At 39.5% G+C, this 23,480-nt stretch overlaps 2 protein-coding genes across 2 annotated transcripts; one reads left to right on the top strand and one right to left on the bottom strand.

Moving 5' to 3' along the window:
• Positions 1 to 1,458: 1,458 nt before the first annotated feature.
• On the top strand, positions 1,459 to 15,531 carry LOC310939547 (zinc finger CCHC domain-containing protein 24-like; the record flags this gene model as incomplete). The annotated part of the gene is made up of 4 exons (XM_083904321.1): positions 1,459 to 1,671; positions 3,465 to 3,665; positions 13,566 to 13,730; positions 15,412 to 15,531. The coding sequence occupies 4 exons, from the start codon at positions 1,459 to 1,461 to the stop codon at positions 15,523 to 15,525; spliced, it is 693 nt and encodes a 230-aa protein (XP_083760447.1). The 3' UTR covers positions 15,526 to 15,531.
• Positions 15,532 to 17,307: 1,776 nt separating this feature from the next.
• ppifb (peptidylprolyl isomerase Fb) lies at positions 17,308 to 21,573 on the bottom strand. Its single transcript, XM_083903327.1, has 6 exons — positions 21,361 to 21,573; positions 21,152 to 21,182; positions 19,812 to 19,900; positions 19,637 to 19,733; positions 18,922 to 18,997; positions 17,308 to 17,656 (listed from the first exon to the last, which is right to left on the bottom strand). Exons 1-6 carry the CDS (start codon positions 21,511 to 21,513, stop codon positions 17,521 to 17,523), a joined length of 582 nt encoding a protein of 193 aa, XP_083759453.1. The 5' UTR covers positions 21,514 to 21,573; the 3' UTR covers positions 17,308 to 17,520.
• Positions 21,574 to 23,480: the final 1,907 nt, after the last annotated feature.

Genomic DNA, 23,480 nt, shown 5'->3' on the forward strand with positions numbered 1-23,480 from the left:
TCACACTGTGCTGACTTATATGAAGTGAGCAAATTCCTCATTAATGTGACTAACACCTGTCATTATTGCTGCTAAATAGTGTCAAAGTGGCTGCTCTGCAAAGGGAGTAAAACGTTATTTTTATTTTCAGTTCAGTGCTTTCTCAAAATTAAATATGCTAATTATTAATTAGAAATGTAATCATATTAGAGCACAGACTAAGTAATGTCTCCATACCAGTGCAAATACTTTGTTACTGTACTGAAGTTCAAATTGCACGCATCTGTACTTAACTTTATTTGTATTTCTAGCTACTTTTATTCCACTACATTTCCTCTAACTATATTTGTTACTCGGTACTACCAATTCCAATCAGAAGAAGAAGAGTTGGTAATGGTCTGTATTTGTACAACACTTCTTGTCTTGATGAGCTGCTTTACACAACAGTTTTGCCATTCACATGCTGTAACATGGGGTTAAAGGGCTGTTTCACCCATTGTTTTCCCACTTGGTCAAGTGAAGAATAAACTTAACATCCTTGTGAGGCTGCTGTGTTTGAAGATCGATTACTCATAACGTGTTATCATTTACAGAAACTCTGTGAAAAGCAGTGTAGGGCTTTTATTTTCTTTGAAGGAAGTGACTTTGACGTTGACGAATAGTCGATTTAATTTTTTCCAATCCCAACTTCCTCTGTTGTTTTGGGAATGGGACATGTGTCTCAGAGCGCTCCCATTTCATGATCACATGACGCATTTATCTCTGAAAATGAGCAAGAAAAACAATTTTTCTTGGTTAATTTTCCCTTTAAGTGTCTTGCTCAAGGACACAGGAGTTGAACCCACAACCTTCCAGTTAAAAGACAACTCACCCAACCACTGAGCCACCATGGCTCAATCCTTTTTTTTTAAACACATTTACTTCTAAAACTTAAGTACATTTTATATCAGACAATTCAATTTGATACTTAAGTACATTAAATGTCATATAGCCTACTAAATGTTTACTTAATATTATAAGATGTGACTTCAACTTCTACCAAAGTTATTTTCTGGGAACATACTTTTACTCAAGTTCATTCAAACACTCACTAGGTTTTAGTTAGTTAGTGAGGGTTCCTATCAGATAGAGACATGTGAACATAAAGAAAAGTTTAGAGAGACAGCCCATTGGTCCTCCTATCCGCCGTGACGCACACCCCCACAGTCCAGTCCGGAGAGCGCAGCTCCAAGCTCCAACTGGTATTCACGTTCAGCCTTTTCCACTGCTCCCTCCCTGACAGACTGAAGTCCCGTTACTGGGGTCCTACAGGACTCCCTCAGGTGAACACAGGGATCACACACCCAACCAGCCGGGACCGGGACAGGACAGTGGGGATGACAGAAAATACTTGGCTGATCCAAAAAAACCCGGCGGTTCTGACGGTGCTGAGCGAAAAGAGGGGCGCAGTCCTCCACCACCAGCAACAACATCAACATCATGATGTCCGCTATAGAGACTGGTGCCGCCGTGTACCAACCTGCACAGCTGCTCAACTGGGTTTACATGTCTCTGCAAGACAGCCAGAGCAGCGCCTTCGATGCGTTCAAAGCCGAGTCGGACACTTTTCTGCAGGACATGAACAACTCCAAGCGCAGCGCCGCTGATCTGAGCTCCAACTATCTCAACAACTTCTTCCAGCTGAGGAGCGAGGTGTGACTCTTTAATGTCATTCATGCTTTGTTGAACCGTTCCTAATGAATTCATCTTTCACTTATCTCACTCTCTCCTGGCTGTCCACAAATATATAACACCACTCATTTCACTCTGGGTTATTTCTGAAGCCCATACAGCAAACCTCACCTGCATGCCTGCCCAGCATTGGGTCACACTGTGGTAAGTGGGTAGCATATGAATATGTGTTTTGTATCATGGTATATAGTGCTCGAGTGTGTTCAGACTGTTTTCTGGTGTCAGAGTGTGCAGCTGCTGGAGGAATTGCAGGTTTGGAAAAGCCTCTCACAAGGTTTTAAAAATGTGAGGCTTCACCCTGACTGGCCTCTGCTTCTACTCAGTGGGGATCTGTGTTGCTTAACCTCTGTTATTATTACCCATTTGTAAAAGAAGAGTGAACATGTGTCTTGTTTACTTATTAGCAAAATACACTTTTGCATACTGTGGCTTTAATTCTAAGGCTTATTTGTTATTTTCCCTATTAACTGATTAGTTGTTGGTCCATAAAATGTTGGGGGTAAATGTCAATATCCATAAATGTTTTATTTTGCCAAACCAAATTATATTCAGTTTACTGTTAAAATGAGCAAATACACCAGAATATAAATAAATATTCACTATTAAAGAGCTGAGAACTTGTTCATGTCAGATAATAGTTGCAGCGGTATGCAGAGGTCTCATGAAGAACGTGGACAAGAAGTGCATCTGATGACAATCCTCTTTCTGTGATGCCTTCAGAGTAAACAGCCAGTGTCTGCAGGCTGTTCTTCATGTTTGCCCTGCGGTGCCATAGCACCCGTCTCCTCCAGGGACACAATGATGCTGATTGTGTTGTGCCAATAGGAGCAGTCGGAATAATGCACGACAAAGGCATTTTGTTCTGACGAGGAAGTGGACACCACTGGCTCACAGAGTAAATGTGCTAAAGGCAGCGCATCTGCAGAAATGAAATAAAGTCGGCCACTGTCGGAGAGATAAACAGGAGAATCAATCAGGGCGATGGACTGACAAGCTGCCTGAAATACTCTTTCTCTGTAGAGGCGCAACAATGTTCGTCTTTGTCTTTATGAAATGAGAGGTACTTTTGTGTATCGTTAAAAAGATAAGTGTATTAATCCGTTTATAGATAAATGTAATATGAACCAACACATCTGATAATCTGTAGTGAGTTGTCAAACAAAGAAAAAATCTTCCACATCAGAGTATCCGGCTTTCACTTCAGTTCACATTATACATTGAAATGTTTATTGTGTAAGAATTACTGACATCTAATGGTGAGACAGACTCTCACTCGCAAACTCCTCCCTTTCCCATGAGCCTCAGGGAACTTTACAGTGGCCTTCGCATGCCAGAATTAATGTTTGTATTATTCTTTTGTAGTAGACTTCCACTTTAAAACACAATCTTTGACTGGCTTCTGTTCTGGCTGCTGTAGAAATATGGCGGCGCAAGATGGCCGCCTCCATAAAGCAAGGCCCTTGCATAAATACATGTAAAAGGCATATTTTAAAATGAATACAGGATGTATTAGTAGTACTTATGGGTAGCATTACATTTCTTCTAATAAACCCCTCTGAATGTTGGCCCATTTAAATCTTTTATTTGAACAAAACGACCTGTTTTAAGTGAATGTATTTACAAATTTCAAATTATTTATATATTTTCCATTCATTTTAATCAGTTGAGGGATTGTGTGAAGTTGTATTAATGTTCCGTCTTTACATCCAGAACCAGGCTTTTATCATGTCGCGTTCTTCTCTCTTCTCTCACAGGCCTTGAACAACAACTTCTACAAGAGCTCCTCGCCCTACGGGTCCATCAACAATATCGTGGATGGCCTGAGTTCTCTGGCGGACCATTTCTCAGACCTCTCCCTGTCCCCCGAGACCCGCAAACACAGCAAAAGGCCCCCACCCAACTACCTGTGCCACCTTTGCTTCAATAAAGGACACTACATCAAAGACTGCCCTCAGGTGAGCTCCATTGGGGATGCTGTACCCTCAGTCAGGTGCAAAGAGCTGTGCATGTGTGTCTCAAGCATCTGTCAAATACGTCAACATGCTTTGACATGTTGTCTAAAAGAGAGATAGCCATAAGGTAATAATTTGATCTTTCTGCTAGATCAAATTCACATGCTTCAGCGCACTTTTTTGGCATATCTTCGCCTCTTTTCGCTTGTAATCATAGGGAAATTGTACAATTCTAGTTTTTTTTTTCAGAATGAAATAGATTCCTCAGCATGTATCTGAGGTAGATGTACCACACGGCAGGTTGGTAATGAGCAGCAGATGCCAGATTGGATCTGAGAGCTGGCCTTAATGAAAGATGATAGGTTTTCCTGGGGAACCAGGCACGACCTCTACTCCAAACACGAAAGAAGTATTACCAGTGCCTTGTGTGCAGCTGTGCTCTCCCATTGATCATGTTCAGAGGGAAATGCCTGACATTTGTTAGGTGTAATGGAAATAATCAAATGACTAATTGACAGGGTGTGTCCAAGACGCAACATAGAAAGAAGTAGACGTTCTACCAGCTTTGACTGGTTGATGATATAAAGAAACCTAGTGTAATGAGTTAGTTTTGCCATGTAAAAAGAATATTGCTTGTCAGCTTGTAGCATGCTCTAAAAGATATTAACACAGATTGATTGCTCCCTCATTTAAACTTTCAAAAGTGCCAGAAGTTTCTACGAACATGATGGAAAAGCAAAGTTTATAACCTGCAGGTATGAGAGACCAATTAATTGGCTACAAGATGTTCTTATTTCTTGCTGAAAAGTTAGATTTGAAGATTGATAACTTGCATGGTAAATGTGTAGTTTGAACCCACAGATGGTTAGCCTAGCTTAGCATAAAAATAATAAGTAGTTACAAATTTATGGATTTAGGTGAACATGCATTGCTTTTTTTTTTGGTCAGAGAGGCGTTTCGTCCACATGGAGACGGCATGAAAAGGTATTTTCTTTGAAAAACGCCTCCCAGGGTGGGGAAATCTCAAAACTCAATGCCGGCCTCGCATTTCCGCGTAGACAGCGAATTTGCTACTTTAGGAAAAACGATGACGTCATTCATTGTTTTGTGTTTGGAGGTTGTTTGTGTTACCACCGTCATTGAAAAGTAACTAACATCAGTCTGAAAAGACACTAGATTAACAATATAATCTACGTGATAGTGTTATTTAGCATTAGCTTTACGTCCGAGATAGTAGTTGGTGTATACACAATGGGAGGAATGAGTCTACTGCCCCAAGCACTTCCTGTATGTATTGCAGTTATTGAATGTGATTTACCAGAGACGGTGTTTAAATCAAACGGGTCGTTGACATTAGAGCTGAAACGATTCATCGATGAATCGATTATTAATCGATTACTAAATTAATCGCCAACTACTTTGATAATCGATTAATTAGTTTGAAGCTTTTTTCATGATTAAAGCAAGATTTCAGATTGTTTCAGCTTCTTAAATGTGAATATTTTCTTAGTCTTTGCTCAACATAACAAAGAAATCATTAAAACTGAATCATTTGGGTTTGTGGACAAAACAAGACATTCAAGAATATCGTAATTTCCAGGTTTGACAAACACTGATCAATGTTTTTTTTAACATTTTCTGCCATTTTATGGACCAACCCATTCATCGATTAATCGAGAAAATAATCGACAGATTAATCGATTACGAAAATAATCGTGAGTTTCAGCTCTAGTTGACATCAACATGAAATGTAATATTATATTAATATTTAAGGAGAATTGGTAGAAGACCACTCCTGGTCCACTCCTTATGCTAAGCTAAGTTTACCAGCTGCTGGCTCCAGCTAACTCATTCATATTTACTGGACAGACATTGAAATATAAATCCTTGAGAAAGCAAATAGCCATGTTTCCCAAAGTATTTCATCACCACTGTTACTGCCAACACAGAGGAAGAGAGTGATGCAGCTGAGCGAAAGTAAGTGGCGTAAAATGAGGAATGCAGAGAAAATCAATCGCAGGGAGCTTTTCTAAGTCTTTACATTTTCACATATTTGCAAACTATCGGTTTTATCCGTCTCAAAAAAACGACACCCCCGTGCTTCCGTTGGTTTGCACTGGAGGAGCTGTATGGACAGGAATCAAAGAATGTCCCGGTTCAGGAAGATGAGAGAAGAAGCACACAGGAAGTGGGAGTGTGGGGCCTTCAACGGCCCCTCTCTCTCTGTGTGGAATGGGGCCCATGTCAGCTCTGTAGGTCTGTTCCTTTGATAAAGACACACATTGCTCCTGAGTGGAGGCCTTAGGTGATGAGAAACTATTAAAATCTAGAATTATCAGTCAACACATTCAGGGTTGCATGTGTAGAATGAGAAATACTTTCCCTGCTGTGCTCCGCATGCCTGTGGTAAACACCCTGTTGACAGCATTGTGGAGAGTTGTGTTACTTGCTTCACCAGGGGGTGAAGATGTCAAAGGATTACTCCATGATATTTACATTTGGACTTTGCAGCCACACCCCCCCCCCTTTATAATGTTTAAAAACCTGGAAACCATTTCTGTTGTCTGGCTCTGTGCTGCTCTTGCTGTGCTTTAGAAAGATGATGTCAGATCGAACATGTGTTGTTCATATTTTAGACACGGAGCAATGATTACGGCCCTGTTGTCATGACAAAGGGTCTCAAGTGAAGAAGAGCTGAATCTTTCTCTGTAGCTGGAATTTCTGCCCATGTTAGTGCTAGTTTAACACCTTTCATCTGTGAACTCATCATAACATCATTTTATTTCCTTGCCAATTAAGTAGCTGGTTGCTTAAAAAGGGAATACACAAGTGACAGTGTGCTTACAGTAATTGGGTGTATATGGTGGGAAGGGCCTAGACTAAATAAGGAGAGCATTGTTTCTCCAGAGGGGCCGTGGATCCAGAGGTCAAGAAGTCGGGCTGCATTGTTCGCCCGGCTCTGCTTGACTGCAGTCGACTCCGTCTGAGTCAGTCCGCCTGTATGAGAAGAGGCGGTTATCAGATATTAGCAGATATTAATTTAAAGGGCCAGTGAGCAGCTGCCGACAAGTCTCCATCCAAAATATTGGAAAGCGCAGGAAATGGGTGTAAGGCTTCATAGTTAGAATTTAATCATGTTTGAATAAACATGGTCTGCTTTGAAAAGTCATCTGGACAGTGGAACTTCTGAGAGTTGCATGGCTTTTCGGGGGAATTCCTTTCTTATATTTGGTCTTTGAAGGCTGAAACAAAGATATTTTCAAGTCTTTTGTGATTAGATTCTAAGCAGCATTTAATCCCATATTTTTTTTGTCCTTAATTGGATTTTGTCTCATATTACTAAAGTAAAACTGGTCTGAGACGCAGCCTAACTCCTGTACTATTGTGATTTGGTGTTGTGGTATTTACAACATCTCGTGTAAGAATTGATTGAAAAATGATACATTTGACTAAAATCAGTACTTGGCATAGTTTATTTGTAATCCTTATTTGTAAATGACTGAGATTTGGTGACCTTCCAACATTTATGGAAACATGACTATTCTTGAACAGACTAAGATGACAAGAGTGATGCCACACCTTAAATCAGTCCGACAAAAATGAACCTGGAACCAAGAACTTTTAGCTTAACTTAAAATACACAGTGTAAACGGAGGGGAAGTATTTCTTTTTGACAGGATTCAGCAGTACACGACTGAACAATTGACTGAATAACAAAAAAAGAATCCACAGCCAGGGAGGAACATTTCCTTTTTATTATATACCAAGAATGGCACTTTTCTTCAAAGTTTTTACTGATGATAGATCTTTTACAATAGGCCTTTGCTGATATATCAGTCCAAACGCTGATAATGTTATCAGTGTTGGTTTAGAACTAGACAGTGCGCTTCCGTCCAGGTGGAGCGAAACAGTTCACAGCCAAATATGTAACTGGTGAATCTCAGACAACACTGTGAGATTACTGTTGCTTTGGTCTTCTTGTTTTCACTGCTGATAAATGTCTTATCTGTCCTCAGTTTGCTGTCTGTTGCTTTTGGCGAGATCATCTGCTGAGGAGGATGAGCAAGATAGAGGAAACACTGGAATGTGTGTGTGGGGGGAGATAGACTTGTTTGGATGAGGAGGGGGATTATATGAACAGGGTATCCGCGGGGTCTTAAAAAGTCTTAAATCGTATAATTTGAATTTAAGGCCTTAAAATGTCTTAAATTCTCCTAAAATCTCATAAAAGGTCTTAAATACAATGTTGAAAGGTCTTAAAAATCTATTAATGTTACAATGTACACTTTTGCTGAGTTATCTGTCGCCGTCAACAACCTCTCACTTTGCATCCAAAGCGACTTGGGAGTGGCGAGGGTCATATTAAGTCGCTGCTAGTTTGGGATTATGTTAGGTTCAAAATAAGGGAATGATAAAAAAAAACAAAAAACTGAATTAGCTCCCACCAGAACCCAGACACTCCCAGTCTTTATGGACCACAATCATCTAATTTGCACTCTCACTTTTATCATGTCAGATGGCACATTCATTCACTGTATGATGCAGTAAATCAGTGTTTGATTGCCACTCCACACTCCATCATTTTAGGTTCTTTAACCACAGATATGTAAAGCAAATTATGCAATTATTTCCACACTAAGGCTAGGTATCACCACTGAACAGGTTGAGCCGTGCAAAAAATCACATATTAAAACAAACACTGTAAATGAATCGATTGTTCAAACCCAGCCCCGACTGCGACGATTACCGAAATAATACGATTAAATTCACATTTTGGCTTGTTGGCGACCTCCTGGGAACCTGGAAATCACTTCCACAGACCAACCCACCATCTCAGAGTTTACTCCCCACACAGCATTTAAAGGATTGTGCTTTCTTCACTGTGGCTCAGCAGCTGTGTCTTTCTGTTGCCTTTTGCGTTAGCCTGGCACTCCGCCTGCGCCTGTCATTCACTGGTTGTGAAATGTAAAGCCAGTTTACAGCTGTATATGTCATCAGCTCAACCACAGCCAGGACTGGAGCTCAGTTGGACTCAGTGGTGTGTTGGTAAATAGTGCACCTATGAAAGCAACACTATGTGAAATAAATGGTGGTAGACACGATGTATGCAAATCTGTGTGTCCATAATTCCACTGGTTTAATGGCTATATATAATCTGAACAATGGACTTTGATGGAAGACAGAGGTAGTAAAACAGAAAAGCAGTCATCTGTGCTTTGGCCTCCAGTTGTTTTTGCGCATAATCACATTTATTTTCTGGAAAGGAGCGTTAATCCTTTCAATATTTCAGATGTGCCAGATTTACAGAAAGGCTGTGTGGAGGGATTACTGCCTCATGCTGCTCAAGGAATTATTTGATATGTGGATGTTTCTACAAGTGGAGCATTTGGCCCTGATGGATTCTGGAGAAAAAGGAAGCACCATTGTGTAACACAGGACATCAGTTTGCTGCCACTGGCCAGGGAGCGTCTTATATCTTGTTTCCTTGAATCACAGCTCTGGGGTTTGTGCTTATTATCAATGTGGTAAAGTTGGTTGAGAGGCTTTGTGCAAGGATACACAGGAATGCTGAGTTCAGCACCAATGGCACACTGAGAGAACAAAACAATGGCATGCTGGTGCCGTTCTTTTCCACTGTCTCATATACAGCAAGTAACTGACACGGATGCTTTTCTTGGACATTTTAATAACTCCTTCAGATTTAAGACACATATGTAATAAGAACATCAACTATTTTAAGAGATGGAGTGTTAAAGTATTTTGGCACATATGAACACAACTGTGATATTTAATAAAAACTGAATCCCTGGTGATTGAGGGATTCTCGGCAGTTAAACTGACACAGATACAGTAATACTGTACATATATAATAATCCTTTTTTTAAGGAAAATGGAAAGTCATCTTTTTGCAGTTTTAAACCCTGCTGGGATAATTGATTTCACAAGATGATAGTAAGTAACACTAAAGTTGTAACAGGAGTCTTCAGCGACCTGTTGCAGTGCAGACTGTAGGCATTAATGTGTTGTTTTGCTTTGGTTACAGCTGGGCTTCCCCCCCGATCCTGCAGGGGTCTGATACAAATTAGTCGCAGCGAAGAGATGAGAGCACTGTGGGTTTGTCAGTGTGGAGTAATTGACCACATGCTATCCAATAGGCCTGGTGTTGCTGTGATTTCCAGGATGAATGTCTCATGGGGGTATGGATGTGGGGGGAGAGAGTGAATGAGGGAGGGAGAAAGGAGAAGGAGGGGATTTGGAGAAGTCCATTGTTTATCCTGATGGATTCCAGATGATGGCAGAAGGAGGCAGCCAACCTTCTGGGCCTCTCTCACCAGGCTACTAAGGATCTGGGCCATGGCTTATCTGCTGCGACCTTAAAATGTTGGCTTTGCATTGGCCCAATACACTCTGAGGCTGGTTTACGGTTTAAAGTATGGGTTTCGGTTGGGATAAGTTAAACCATTTCTCACACATGGTTTCAGACTGCAAAGATCAATCAAATATCAGGAATCAAAAACTGAAAAGTCTCTCTTCATGGGTTTAGTCACGAGGAATGTCTATCAAGAGTTGGCAACGTCGGTCTATTAGCTGCTCTGGGCTGCTCCACTGGTTTGGTCCAGACTGAATTATCTCATCAGTTACTTGAATGGATTGTCATGAAATGTAGAAGTGACATTCATGGTCTTGGGGAAATGTTCTCTAAGGACTTGTGATTGCTCGACTCTCCCTCTGAATGCCGATACAACATGAGGTTCAAATTTGTGGTTTGGAGTAGAATGTCTGAACAACAATTGGACAGATTAAAAACTAGAATGGCTATTTAGTGGAGTGCATAACTTTGTCAAGGCCGAACAATGATTGAGACGTTGCTGAAGTAGGAAGGAAAGGGGAAAGAAAAAATATGGATTTACCCCTTTGTCCACATTACTCTTAATGTTTAGTGCATGTTTTCTGTTGCTAAAAACAAACCTAAACTCTTACTTGTCATTTGTCATCGTATTCTGATATTTTTATGGATCAAACAACTCATCCATTGATCGAGAAAATAAGTGACACATGAATGGATGGATTACAGTTGTTAGTTGCAGCCCTATAATAGCCCCTTTATTGTACATTATGCCTCTGTTTTTTCCTTTTAAACACAGAATGGTTGCACCAATTGAGTTGTTCTCAAACCTTTTTATACCAAGTACCAGCTGAGAAAATACTGAGCTCTCAAAGTAGCACCATTACCGCCAATGTTAAAATACAGTGGTGTAAAATGGGACGCGCAAAGTCAACTACAGTCTCTTCACATTAGGCAGATTTATTTCCAATAACATAATTCACTCTCTCATCATCCTCCTCTTCCTCATATACACGCTGGTATAGTGAAATTAGATTAAGATGGAGCGAGACACAAGGTGACTCTAATAATTATCATTAGTTAAAGGTGCCATATGTAAGAATGTGGCCAAAAACGGTTACTACATTTAAATTCAAAATACCGAGGTCTTTTAGGTTACTTTTTCTGACGTAACTGGCAACCTGTGGTTGCTCGGCAGCTGAGACTCTACTGACTGCAATGATTGGTAGACGGCAGTAGGCAGCACCACATGCCAATACATTAACATGATTTGCAGTCTGCAAAATATTTTTTTTAATGCAAATATTTTGCTTGTACTGTTGTTGTTGGTGAGTTCAGTTTGTTATATGAACATTATTCCTGAGTCTCTGTGACATATTAGGAGGATTTCATGGCCAGTTGCTATAGATTTATTGCATAATGCACCTTCAATGAATTTCTTTTTTGTTATTTGTTTCTTTTTCTACGCACTCTGGTCAGAATTTCTCAGCTCCACCTCGACCACATACCCTGATATATACAGAATAACGTTTTTTCTGATTTTTCTCCAAGTCAGGTCACAATGTCATATCCTCTGTGATATCCAATGTGATATCCTCTGAATTGTTATTTTAAAGAGTTACTAAAGGTGTGTGTACATGTATTAGTAGTGTTCTTGATTGATTTGTATTCTTGAAATGTTCATGCAAAATGTTGAAGTGCACATTTAGCGTGCTAAATATGGTTTCTGTAGTGCACAAGTGCACGTTCTCACCTTCATTATATCATAATGAAAGTGCCTATCTCGGATTTGACTCAAACTTTCCTGCTGGCGTACGAGTCCCCAGTCAAAGTCGGGTCAATAGTGTGATGTTCATGTCGACTGCCAGCGTCATATCTCGGATGGGACCATGTGGAAACACCGGTGTGTGCCGTGCCCTTTGCTGCCCCGTGAGGTCCAGACTGTAGGTAGAGTTTGTTTTGCTTGCTCTGCAGAGTGAAAGTTGTTTCCTCCCTCAGGAAGATGGTGCTCTCCATGTCTGCTGTCCCCTGTGGGGGTTCGGGAAAGAGGGCTGCCATCAAAAGTGACCTCCCACAGTGCCTCACTGTGGCTCAGCGAGGCAAACACAGGCCTTCTCAGTGGCCTTAACAGTTAGAGACTTAGCTGTGGTAACTTTAAGCGTGTTTTTTTTTTTTTTTTTAAACCAGATGCAGTCCTGAAAATGAACAAAATGATCTGTTGGGAAGTTTTGAACCTGATTTCTGCTGTGAAATCAAAACAAGATTGGACGCGAGCTCCTCAGCGTGGTGTGTGTGTGTGTGGACTCCATCTTAATTTTGACTTGCCCTACTTTTTTTTCCCCTGCTGAGGTGCTTTTTAATTTAAACCAGTCTTGTCGAGATGATTTCTTTGTGATGGGTTTTTGGATTTTGTCATGTTATACAAGTGCAGAGTTCATCTGGGTTTTATTTCCTCCCTGCTCAGATCTTGGTGTCCTGATTGGTGGGTTGGGGCCAGCTGGGAGGGATGACTGAGAGCCTGAGGTATTTGTCCTATAGCAGGGAGGCCTCTACCATTGGTCCCTACACAGGCTGGGGCCTCCTTTATGGTCCCTTGGGAACACAGCTGGAGGGATTGAGTTCATTTTTAATGGGAAAGCTGAGACTCCTTTTCTCCTTTTCTCCTTCTCTGTCCAACAAATAAATTACAGTTTATTCCAACTTCCTAGGAATAAACCATTAAAGCATTAAAATGTCATATTTGTTCTATAAGACAAAGGGTTTACCTTATTTCTACATTATTAATAGATAAGTTGGATAAGAGAAGTTTTTTGGGAAAAAAAAAGGTGTGGCTGACTCTGGCAGGATTGTAAATATTACTTTTGAGTTTGTTTAGCATGTTTTGTCTCGGGATGAATTGATTGTTTATTCTTCCTATTAAAACAAATCATGTCTCCTGACCACCAACAAAGCTTTGGCTATCACTTCCCGTTCCAGGCGTGCAGAGCTTTTGATTGGCTCCTTTCCAAAGAAGCCAAGCAGGTCACTTCGTCTCCAGTTAAAGGTGACGCGTTGGAAAAGGCCGAAATGTGCGTCAAGCTGCTGAGGACTGGGGAAATGTGTCATTTTTTAAGCGTTTAGTAAGTGAAGTGGGCCGGCTGACAAGACTCTGACTGAAACTTATTCTCTCTAAGGTGTTTTCCTTTTCCTGACAGCACTCACCATTACACGTGTAATTGAAATAAAAACAACTCAGGAAATCCAACCTGAGATCAAACAAAAGCCACATGTTTGAAGCCAAAAATCTTCCTCCCCATTTCTCCTTGACCAATCACATTCATGTGCTCGTACACAGTGTTGGGTTCACACCTCCACTCCCTCAGCCTCAACCATAACACACAGCAAACCTTCTCACATTCTTCTACAACTTTAAAGGCACATTCAGTTTTATAACTGGCTTTGTAAACTACAGGAGAAGCCTGTAGGGATCATCGTACATGACGCAATGTTACAAGAGCAAATTCAATTTTAATGAAGTTTAATGAGTATAATAAAGAAAGGACTGCATTTCTCTTCAGGCTCGACCCAAAGGTGAAGGCCTGACTCCTTACCAGGGAAAGAAGAGGTGTTTCGGTGAATACAAATGCCCTAAATGTAAGAGGAAGTGGATGAGCGGGAACTCCTGGGCCAACATGGGGCAAGAGTGCATCAAGTGCCACATCAATGTTTACCCCCATAAGCAGGTAATGATACACACAACACCTCCCTCACAGTTTACACACAGGCTCATTAGAGGTGCAATACATTTATAGATTATTTTCCCCCCTTTGAAGCTTCTTAAGCTTCTTCAATGTGAATGTTTTCTGGTTTCTTTGCTCCGTTTGACAAAGAAATCATTAAAAAACTGAAACATTTTTTTGGTTTGCGGACCAAACAAAGACATCTGAGAACATCATCATTTTGAGGTTTGGGGAACCACCAGTCAACATGTGTCCACATTTTCTGACTGGTTCTGATTATGTGGACCAAACAAATACTCGAAAAGAATTGACAGATGATCAATTATGTCAAAAATCATTAGTCGCAGCTCAATGCCTCCATATTCTTAACATATTGACTGTCTCTTTGTGTCTTAACTAACTCCTTCATTTTATTTATAAATTTATATAAATCTAAAGCAACTGGCCATAAAATCCTCCTAATATGTCACAGAGACTCAGGAATAATGTTCATATAACAAACTGAACTCACCAACAACAATAGTACAGACAAAATATTCACATTAAAAAATATCTTTTGCAGACTGCAAATTACGTTTTGGCATGTGGCGCCACCAACCGCCGTCTACCAATCATTGCAGTCAGTAGAGCCTCAGCTGCCAAGCAACCACGGGTTGCCGGTTACGTCTGAGTTACAATGGCGGAGAAAATGAAACCTAAAAGACCTCTGTATTTTGAATTTGAGTGTAGTAACCGTTTTTGGCCACATTCTTACATATGGTGCCTTTAATTTACACAGCAAATTATTATTATTATTTTTTTAATTTGTACTGCAACAACTGCAAAGTGTAAGAATGTCTGTGATGATTTGTTAATAGAAAAATACCCATAAAGACAGAGAGACTCACAGTCTGTGCTGAGTGAATGGAAAAACTGCTAAATGCTGAAATATGAAAGGGGACATATTGTGCTAAATTAACCTTTTAATCATTTAAATCCTTATATTTAGGACTCTGGAGGCCCTGTCAGTCGTGTGAAAAAAGATGACTCACTCATGTTTTTGTGGTCCTCCTCAGTCTAAGTACAGGAGATAAAACACTCGATGTTGACTTCCACACTCATTGGAACATCACAAAGCGCTAAATTCCTTATATTGTTGTATCACGGAGCTCCGATTTGTCCGTAAAACACGCGAGAGTGCTGGCGAGGGCAACGGTATCCAAAAACTGGAAGTCCAGTTCTTGGCTCCACAGTGCAGCACAGAGTCCTACACAAACTTCCAGCCTCAGAGGATTTATGTGTCCAGTGGACACATGTAATATATGACGGCAATGTGCCTGCTAGAGCCTGCAAATGATCACTTTTCCAAATGCTAACTGCTGTTAGCTCCCAGTAGCCTCTGTGGCTGATGTCATTTCCTGTCCCTTAAGTTTCGTGTTACTTTTTTTTAAGGTGGAACTAAAGAGATACTACTAAACCGAGCGTTCTGAACAGGGCTGTGGTGCTTCATCCTTATGGTATTTTGACCAAAGCATGTCACAGACATGTTCATTAGGACACCAGGGAACTAGGTTAACTTGGAGAAATAGGATATAATATGTCCCCTCTAAATTTGAATGAAATCTTGCAAACAACATATGCAGTTTGTGTATAATTGTGGAGCTGTAAACTTCTCTTCTTTCTTCTTCTTCTTCATTTGTTCCAGCGACCTCTGGAGAAACCAGACGGGTTGGATGTGTCTGACCAGAGTAAGGAACATCCACAGCACCTGTGTGAAAAATGCAAAGTCCTTGGCTACTACTGCCGCCGTGTGCAATAACCCACTCCTGCTTGACTTCCGCCATTTCCTCAAAAAGGGACATTTATATATTTTAATAACTAAAATACATACATATATATACATGGCAGTATAGTTTATTATATCATAATGTATCTAACAGTTAAATACTCTGACACTGTGACTCTCGGTCTTAGAGGCTCATTGGCCTGGATATTTGCGATCGTGTCTCTCAGTGGAGGCGAGTGCTTTGCGTTTGTGAGCGTGCGGTGCGAGGCGCTCAGACGTTATATGTGAACATTGAAGTCGTAACTATGAACAAAGAATCTTACCAACTGTGAATTAAAAAAAGAAAAAAAAAGATTAAACTCAGCGTCCGTCGGAATGAAGTCTATGAGTGAAGTTTCCAGATGACGATTCTTTTTACACGTTTGTATATTCCAGAAATAACTTAAATGTGTTCTGTATAAAATATGCAACAAGTCTTTACTAAGAAGGATATGCAGTGTTAATGTGTATCTGCATTATTGTTTGTATTATCAGTACTGGAGGGTACATAATTTGTGAATTAATTTTTAAGTCACATGGCTGTTTTTTTTATTTTTTTATTACACTTTATGAAGGAACATATTAGCCAACTAACATTTATTCTTTATATACGTGCCTACACAAAAAAAGTGAATTATATCTACGTTGTACAACAATGCAATATGGTAAAGATGTTTTATTTCCCAACAAATGAGTTACAGCACACTTTATTTTGGCACTCAGTGTCAGGAGAAACTCAGCAAAGTGTTTTTGTTTTCTTTTTTTTTGTAAAATGGGTCATAGGTTGTGACGTCTCGTATGTAACGCGAGACAAAAAAGAAGGACTTAATATCAGTGTGAACCAAAGATCTGGAAGGACTTAGTGGAAGGGAGCATGTGCATGTCGCTCAAGAAGGTTTTTGGTATTTCTGTTACATTGTAATGTCCATGTTTTATGACGTACGAGACACCGGTTGTGCCTTAGTTTGAGTTCTCCATGAGATGGAGCTCTTCAAATGTTTTTGTATTAAAATGCATTTAAACTTGTTATGCACCATGTTTGCATCTTTTTTAAATCTCCACAATGTATTTTTTTATTACCTTCACCAAAGGGGTGATGTTAACATCTTTTATTCATACTTCTAAAACTATTTCCATGACATTTTTTGGTATGGGTGGGGTATAACTTGCTGTCTTAAACATTGTGAGTCATGGAGCTTAAGTGTTTGCAGAAGTATGTTTCTAGTTTATCCATATGTTTGGGAGCTGAGAAAGTCTCCCCCCTTCAGCTTTAACTTATCCAGATGTGACATGTTTTTAACATCAAAAAACTGAGTTTGTATCAGTCTTTATATTTTCAAGCATCTGGTTTTCTCATCAAATGTAGGTCCACTCTCTTGTATACCACCACTGGCACTGCCTAGAGGATGCTTCCCTGTGTGGCAGTCGTTTGATCGGACATTGCAGAGCTCCATTTTTTGAACAGATCTCGGCAGAATAAATACACAAGTAGAATAAGATCACGGGTCAACTGAAGCTGATGAGGAAACCAGGAGGAGGTGGGTTAAAAAAAAATGAGAGAGGGAAAACATTGATCTGAAGTAAAAGGACACGCCTGTATTTCATGAGCATTGTGTCAGGCTTTGTAAAAGTGTAGAATTTTTCCCTTGGGGGCAATTTTCAGGCATCTGGGTCATGTAGCATCAAAACAGATGAAATGAAGACGTTTGCATCTTTAAGAAAAAACTTGTTTAATTTTTTTTTATACTTTTTTTAAATTACTGCCTCTTTCTAAACCAGTTTGACAAACAAAAACATAGTTAACAATTATCTCCTAAATGCCACAGAACCCTGCAGTCTTTAATACAAGTTCACATTTTACAGCATGTTTTAGTGCATTAGTTGAGACCCGAGTCAGATTTTTTATTGTCTGGATTGAGAGGTATATACATTGAAAGTACAGCAGGAGATGAGATGAGACGAGGACCGTGTCCACTTCTCACATCGAGTCTACTTAAGCTCTCCACAGTCTGTGATAGTGATCCTCTTGGAGGTTCGCCCAGACCGTGAACCAAAAGACTCCACTTTCTTGACCACGTCTATTCCCTCCTTCACGCTGCCAAAGACAACATGTCTGTCATCCAGCCTGAATGAAGAAAGACAAAGTTTGTTATCACTGCCTCATACAGTGAGATGATCCACGATGCCCCCGACAGGGTTTCACTTGTGGCTGTTTGTTCTGTGATGCCACCATTTTCTCCCATTGTTGTGCTATTTTAGACCGTTTATTAAATCTGATCACATCTAGCTCTGATGCCAAAACACACAAATTCAATACAAGAGTATAATTCTCTGCAGGCGTAAAAACAACAACAACCTTTTCAAACATTTGAACAATAACTGAACATGACTAAACCCATATTTTAGGGGGGGGCATCTAAAATAACAAGCACTGTCGAAGCAGCAGCAGATTGGTAAGGTTTGGTCCTGTACCAAAGCTATTCAACTGCAACTGGGACACTTTACTATTTTTTTAATTTAGTTACTTATACAATAATCATGACTATTTTCTTCATATGTCTGTGAGTTTGAAGAGTCGGTGACATGCCAAGGTTACATGCTGATACATGTAAAGCCTCTTTTGGTGGATTTAAGTGCTTTTCTCTTCAGATCCCTGTTACTCAACCTAAAATAAAGGAAAAGGGTAGCAATTACCTTTTTTCCGTGTGGTTTGAAACTCAAGCTCACATTTTAAATGTTAGCAGTCTCTGAGATGTTCAGTGTCACCACCACAGCCAAGTTACTTTTCCTGCTCACAGTTAAAATCACAGCTCACTGTCCCTACAAATCCTTAAGTGACTTCATATTTAATAAACATTTACTTTGAAAGACTGAGCAATATGGGCCTCCCATATAATATATATTTAAAGTAGAGTGTACAATCACCTGATTGTTATTTTCATTACCTGAGCCTTTTATATTTAGACAAAGGGAGTCAGGTCAGCTCTACAGAGGATACCATTTTGATTCACCTTTTTTTTTACAATAGCTCACAATGGACAAATACACTTGGACTGGAGGGGTGAGGGATATTCAGCTGCAACATGCGAGTCCGTCAGTGAATATTGCTAAATGTGACGCACTGTACCTTTAAATAATTTAATAATCCCATTACAGTATTCTATCTCATAGACACAGTGTCTCTGTCTTTATTATTACTCTGTGTAGAGATATCTTTTGAAGGAACTGCAGGAACAATGTAAGTAAATTCAAGTGGATCTGCAAAGGTTACTTTGGTTACTAGGATCAATCAATGATTTAAATAAATGTTAGTTGCAGTCCGAAGTCAAACAAACGTGTGTGAAATAACGATTGCACTTTGATTAGAATGGAGTGTTTGTCAGTACATACCATTCTGTTTTAGCAGTGCAGATAAAGAACTGGGATCCATTGCTGTTTGGTCCAGCGTTGGCCATTGACAGGATTCCTTCAAAGCAACAAATTCACACTCAGTCTTACACAAAATACTTGCTAATAAGTCAATATGGTGCAAGCATTAATTACTTATATTAAATATCATTAAAATATTATTGCCAATAAGGGAACTAACAACCACAGTAAGTTGATTCCTGAGTTATTTAACTTTTTTTTTTTTTTTTACACAATACTGCCACCTGGTGGTGACAATTGAAAATAATTATTGTCTCACTTAAACTTTTAATTTTTATAATAGAATCTTGCAATTAGTGTTGCATTCCTTCCTTGTCTGCTGTCTTTTTGGACTCGGGACACTTTTTTCAAGTCTGGTTCCAAACAACTGAAAACTACCACCTCCTCTCATGACCGTAGCACAAACACTGCAGATATTTAAGTACCTGCAGCATCACAGGAAGAGACAGTTTGGTCCTAAACGTTCCATCACAACCCACAGACCTTCAAAGATGAATGATCAAATTCCCAGACTCTCCACATCTGGAAAATTACCTCTGAAAATTCATCTTATCCTTAAAAATCTGTGACCAGTGGAAACTGCGGAATAAATAAATAAACCAGACAGCACTGCTTTCTCCTCCATCTCTACTGGCAGTGTTCACAGAAAGAGTGGGATATACATCAGACACATTACCAGGTCCGGTGTGCTTCAGTTTGAAGTTCTCATCGGGAAACTTCCATCCATAGATAGACTTCCCTCCAGTCCCATTGTGGTTTGTGAAATCACCACCCTGCAAACACAGATCACACTGTAATTACACTGTAACAATTAGAAAGGACACAAAAGAGAAAGAGCGAGGCCTACCTACCTGGCACATGAACTGAGGAATCACTCTGTGGAAAATTGATCCCTTGTAACCAAAACCAAGTTCCCCTGTGCACAGCGCCCGGAAGTTTTCTATGAAACAAGAGCCAGTGTTAGGTTCTCCTTAAATCTGTACAGGTCAGTGAACAACATTCACTGATGTCGGTTGTACCAAAATGCAGACTAATTATTTTCCTCATCTTAAATAGGGCTGGTCAAAAAGAAGTTTAAAATAGTTTAACTCAGACCAAACTTTTGCCTTTTCCTGAATGAAAGTTTAAGAAAGCGATTCATTGTGGTTTCAAACACTTGTTAAAACAGAAATATTTCACAAATCTGAGGCAAAATATTTCACAGCAGTTATGTGCTGTATCTCAAAGGTGTTCTATATATTGTATGTTTGTAATATTGCAATTGATGCCATTTTTATTGTGTGATATATCGTTATGGAATCGTTGCTCCAGTTCACTAATACTACCACTAATACTATGACAATGACATCAGATATAGCTGTAGAACCTGACTGATGTTTGACATAATAACACAGCTAAGGGCAACGGTTTGTGGGAAGGATTACATTCATCCATTCTGGATTACTCCTCCCTGCTCTCTTCCTTATCAGTGTTTCACAGAGCTGAACATTTCCACTTTTTGGCAAACAGTGAGTGGAGGAAAGTCATTATTAATATTCATTAATATCACTTTCAATCAGGGCTGCAGCTTCTCAATTAACAATGTGTTTTTTGAAAATGTTTCTTATGCAGATATACAGTTTTTCTTCTGAAAATTGCTGCAGCCATAACATTCACTTCTTATTTTCAAGTAAACATTTAGCCAAACCTTTTGCGCCGAAACTACACAACTACAAAGGATTAGTCGAGATAGTGTTTTACTCTGCAGTTAAGTCTTGTTTAGTCTTGTCCAGTCTGTCTCCTGCACAGTAACTAAATGTCAACATTCCTTGGATCAGCCTGTGGCTCTGACAAACATCTCTTTGGTCCCATTTTGAGGAGGAAAGAAACAAATGACACTTTACTCTCATTACCCGAGTAGTTTTACATTGTTTGTGCATATTTTATGAGATGGTCTGCACTAAAATTACGTTATAACATATGTTCTATTGGGTTATTGCACTGTAATAAGCTTGATATTAATTATGTTCCTTTACCACAACACAGGAAACCCCAACTATTAAGCTAGCTAAGCTATTAAAAGTTACTTTTACTCAGAGTACAATTTAAATTAACCACATTTGACTTTTACTTGAGTCATTTCACATGTATTCGAGTACACATTACATTTTGTTCGTGTTTAATACGAAGTCCATAGAAAATAATGTCTTACCTGCTGTTTTCGGCACAACGTCAGAGTTTAGCTGCAAAAGAAACATGAAAGGTCCAGGGTCATGTGTGTGTAAGTGAGCAGGTGCTTTTCAGGAAACCTTAATTAAAAATGAAACTGCGCCATTTTCTTTTGAAGCACGTACACGCACGCATCAACAGGTAGGAAGGATCAAAGTTCTATTATTATTTTATGATTTTGACCGCTCTTACCTCAAAGGTTACTCTGCCGAGAGGCTCGTTATCTGCAGCAATGTCAAAGTAAACGGTGGGCTTGTTGTTGGCAGCTGCGACGCCGCTGCTGCACAGACGCGCGGCGGTAAACGCCAGCGAACACAACTTTATTCTATTCGACAAAAGCAACATGTTTCAAACCTACAGCGACCCCTTCAACTGTTCCTTCACTCAAGAGCGCAAGGACATGGAAATCACACTTACATGTGCAAGAGCAGAACCCGGAAACACGTTATTTTAAAGTATCGCGTGATTACGTTCACACACACAGCGCACTAAACGTTTTTTTTCTTTATGTTCAGCTTTCATACTTTACAATGAAGAAATTATATATTTATAATATATAATATATATTATATAAAAAAAAAACACAATTAAATTGGCTGTAAATCAATATTTTATCTGCATAATCGAATCAATCTGACGTCCATTCAACCACACTCATTTCCCATTGTGGATTATGCTGCCATCTTGTGGGTAAATCAAGTACACCACATGTCCTGGACCTTTACAACAGGAGTGATGAAAAACAAGGACGTAACTGGAATATTAGGACACAAGAAATCCACTTTACCAAAAAACTGTACCAAAATCCATCTGTTTTGCTCATGTGACTCAGGTGCTTTTTGACTGCTGCTCCTACGATTGGTACATTTGTTACTGAGATAAATCTGAATACATGGCTTCAAACACCGACAACACAAAATAAGACAACTGAACATGCTGATGAAGACAGCAGTGGATTTCTTGTGTTTTTCTGTGATTTAAAATTGACAATTTTCTCTTGTCAGAAAATGATGTCTTACAGTGCGATTAGGAAGCAAACATACTGTTAAAATTGAATTTTAAGGACTTTGGTGAGCATTTTGTGAAGTGGTTCCCTAATGTTCCATTGAGCAGCTATGTTTTCACTGAGCTCTCTCTGGCTGCTTCTTGGCACACGCAATACTTTATGTAAATGCTTAGTTCCAACCCGACTTGAAAAAAAACGTAACCCTATCCCTTTAAGTTAATTAAACAAAATGTGAGTGATCACCATCATTTACACCTCGTCCTTGCCTACGTTCACAAAAGAAAAGACCACAGTGACATGCTGGTATCATCTGAATACATATTTATTAGATAAATATTAGGTTGTCACATCATCTAACTACATACACTTCTGCAAGACTAAAAATCACAATTAGTTCCTTTATTTTCTGACCAGTTTTCGAATATGAAATGATTGTACATACAATGTACAAACATAGAGACAATGGCCACATTGCATGAATCACCGTAGATTGTAGATCATTTTTCCAGCTGTTCATGATATCAAAAATCGTACAAACTATGGATTTGTTTACAATCTTCTGGACGCGTAACTCCCTCCCTCCCTCCCTCACTCCCACCTCCAATCTCCTACCCCACCAAGCGATATTCTCTGTAACCTTGTTGTTGTTGTTGTTGGGTTTCTTTTTTTTTTGTTTTTTTTTAAGCTTTAGCACCTCAAGAGTATGCAAGTGATAGACTAGAACACTTAGGCTAAATATTATATGTAACACATAGCTGTCCCAGTTCCCCTTAAAAAAAAAAGAGGTGAACGTATATTACAGAGGGGGGAACAAAATGCCGAGATACCCACAGACACTAACTAACAAGTTTAATTGTCCATATTCAGCCACTTCCAGTAGAGGGGTTGCAAGCTTTTTATTATTCTGAAGAAACAATGCACATTCCCAGGGAAAATGAATACATTTCTGTTCACATGTCTCTACAGTCATTTACATATATACAGGCATTCTTGGGACGTTTGACCTAGCCTTGCCCTCAGCATCCTTTTCCAGGCCAGAGTGACGGACGTGCCCTTCCTCTCTGTATTTTTTGTTTGTTTTTAACTTAAGTCATTTATTTATTAAAAAACAACATCCCCCAGGAAAATGGCCCTTTATCATGATTGTGCAACTACAGATTCAGGGTGAAGTGGCTCACTTCAAAGTAAGAACAAAATAAAGCGTCATGGATTAAACAATTTCAATTTGGATATTTTTTTTCTTTTTAACAGTGAATTGCTTTCAAAACTTGATGTCTGCATGGGAAACGTCAGTGTGCTGAAGTGG

The sequence above is a fragment of the Microchirus variegatus genome (assembly GCF_963457635.1).
Source record: "Microchirus variegatus genome assembly, chromosome: 17".
Taxonomy (NCBI): Eukaryota; Metazoa; Chordata; class Actinopteri; order Pleuronectiformes; family Soleidae; genus Microchirus; species Microchirus variegatus.

Excerpts from the sequence above, each read along its gene's own strand:
- ppifb (XM_083903327.1), bottom strand. The coding sequence starts at position 21,513 with ATGTTGCTTTTGTCGAATAGAATAAAGTTGTGTTCGCTGGCGTTTACC. Across the intron at positions 18,998-19,636 it reads ACTGAAGCACACCGGACCTG|GAATCCTGTCAATGGCCAAC; the intron begins GTAATGTGTCTG and ends GTTGCTTTGAAG. Across the intron at positions 17,657-18,921 it reads TGCACTGCTAAAACAGAATG|GCTGGATGACAGACATGTTG; the intron begins GTATGTACTGAC and ends TTCTTCATTCAG.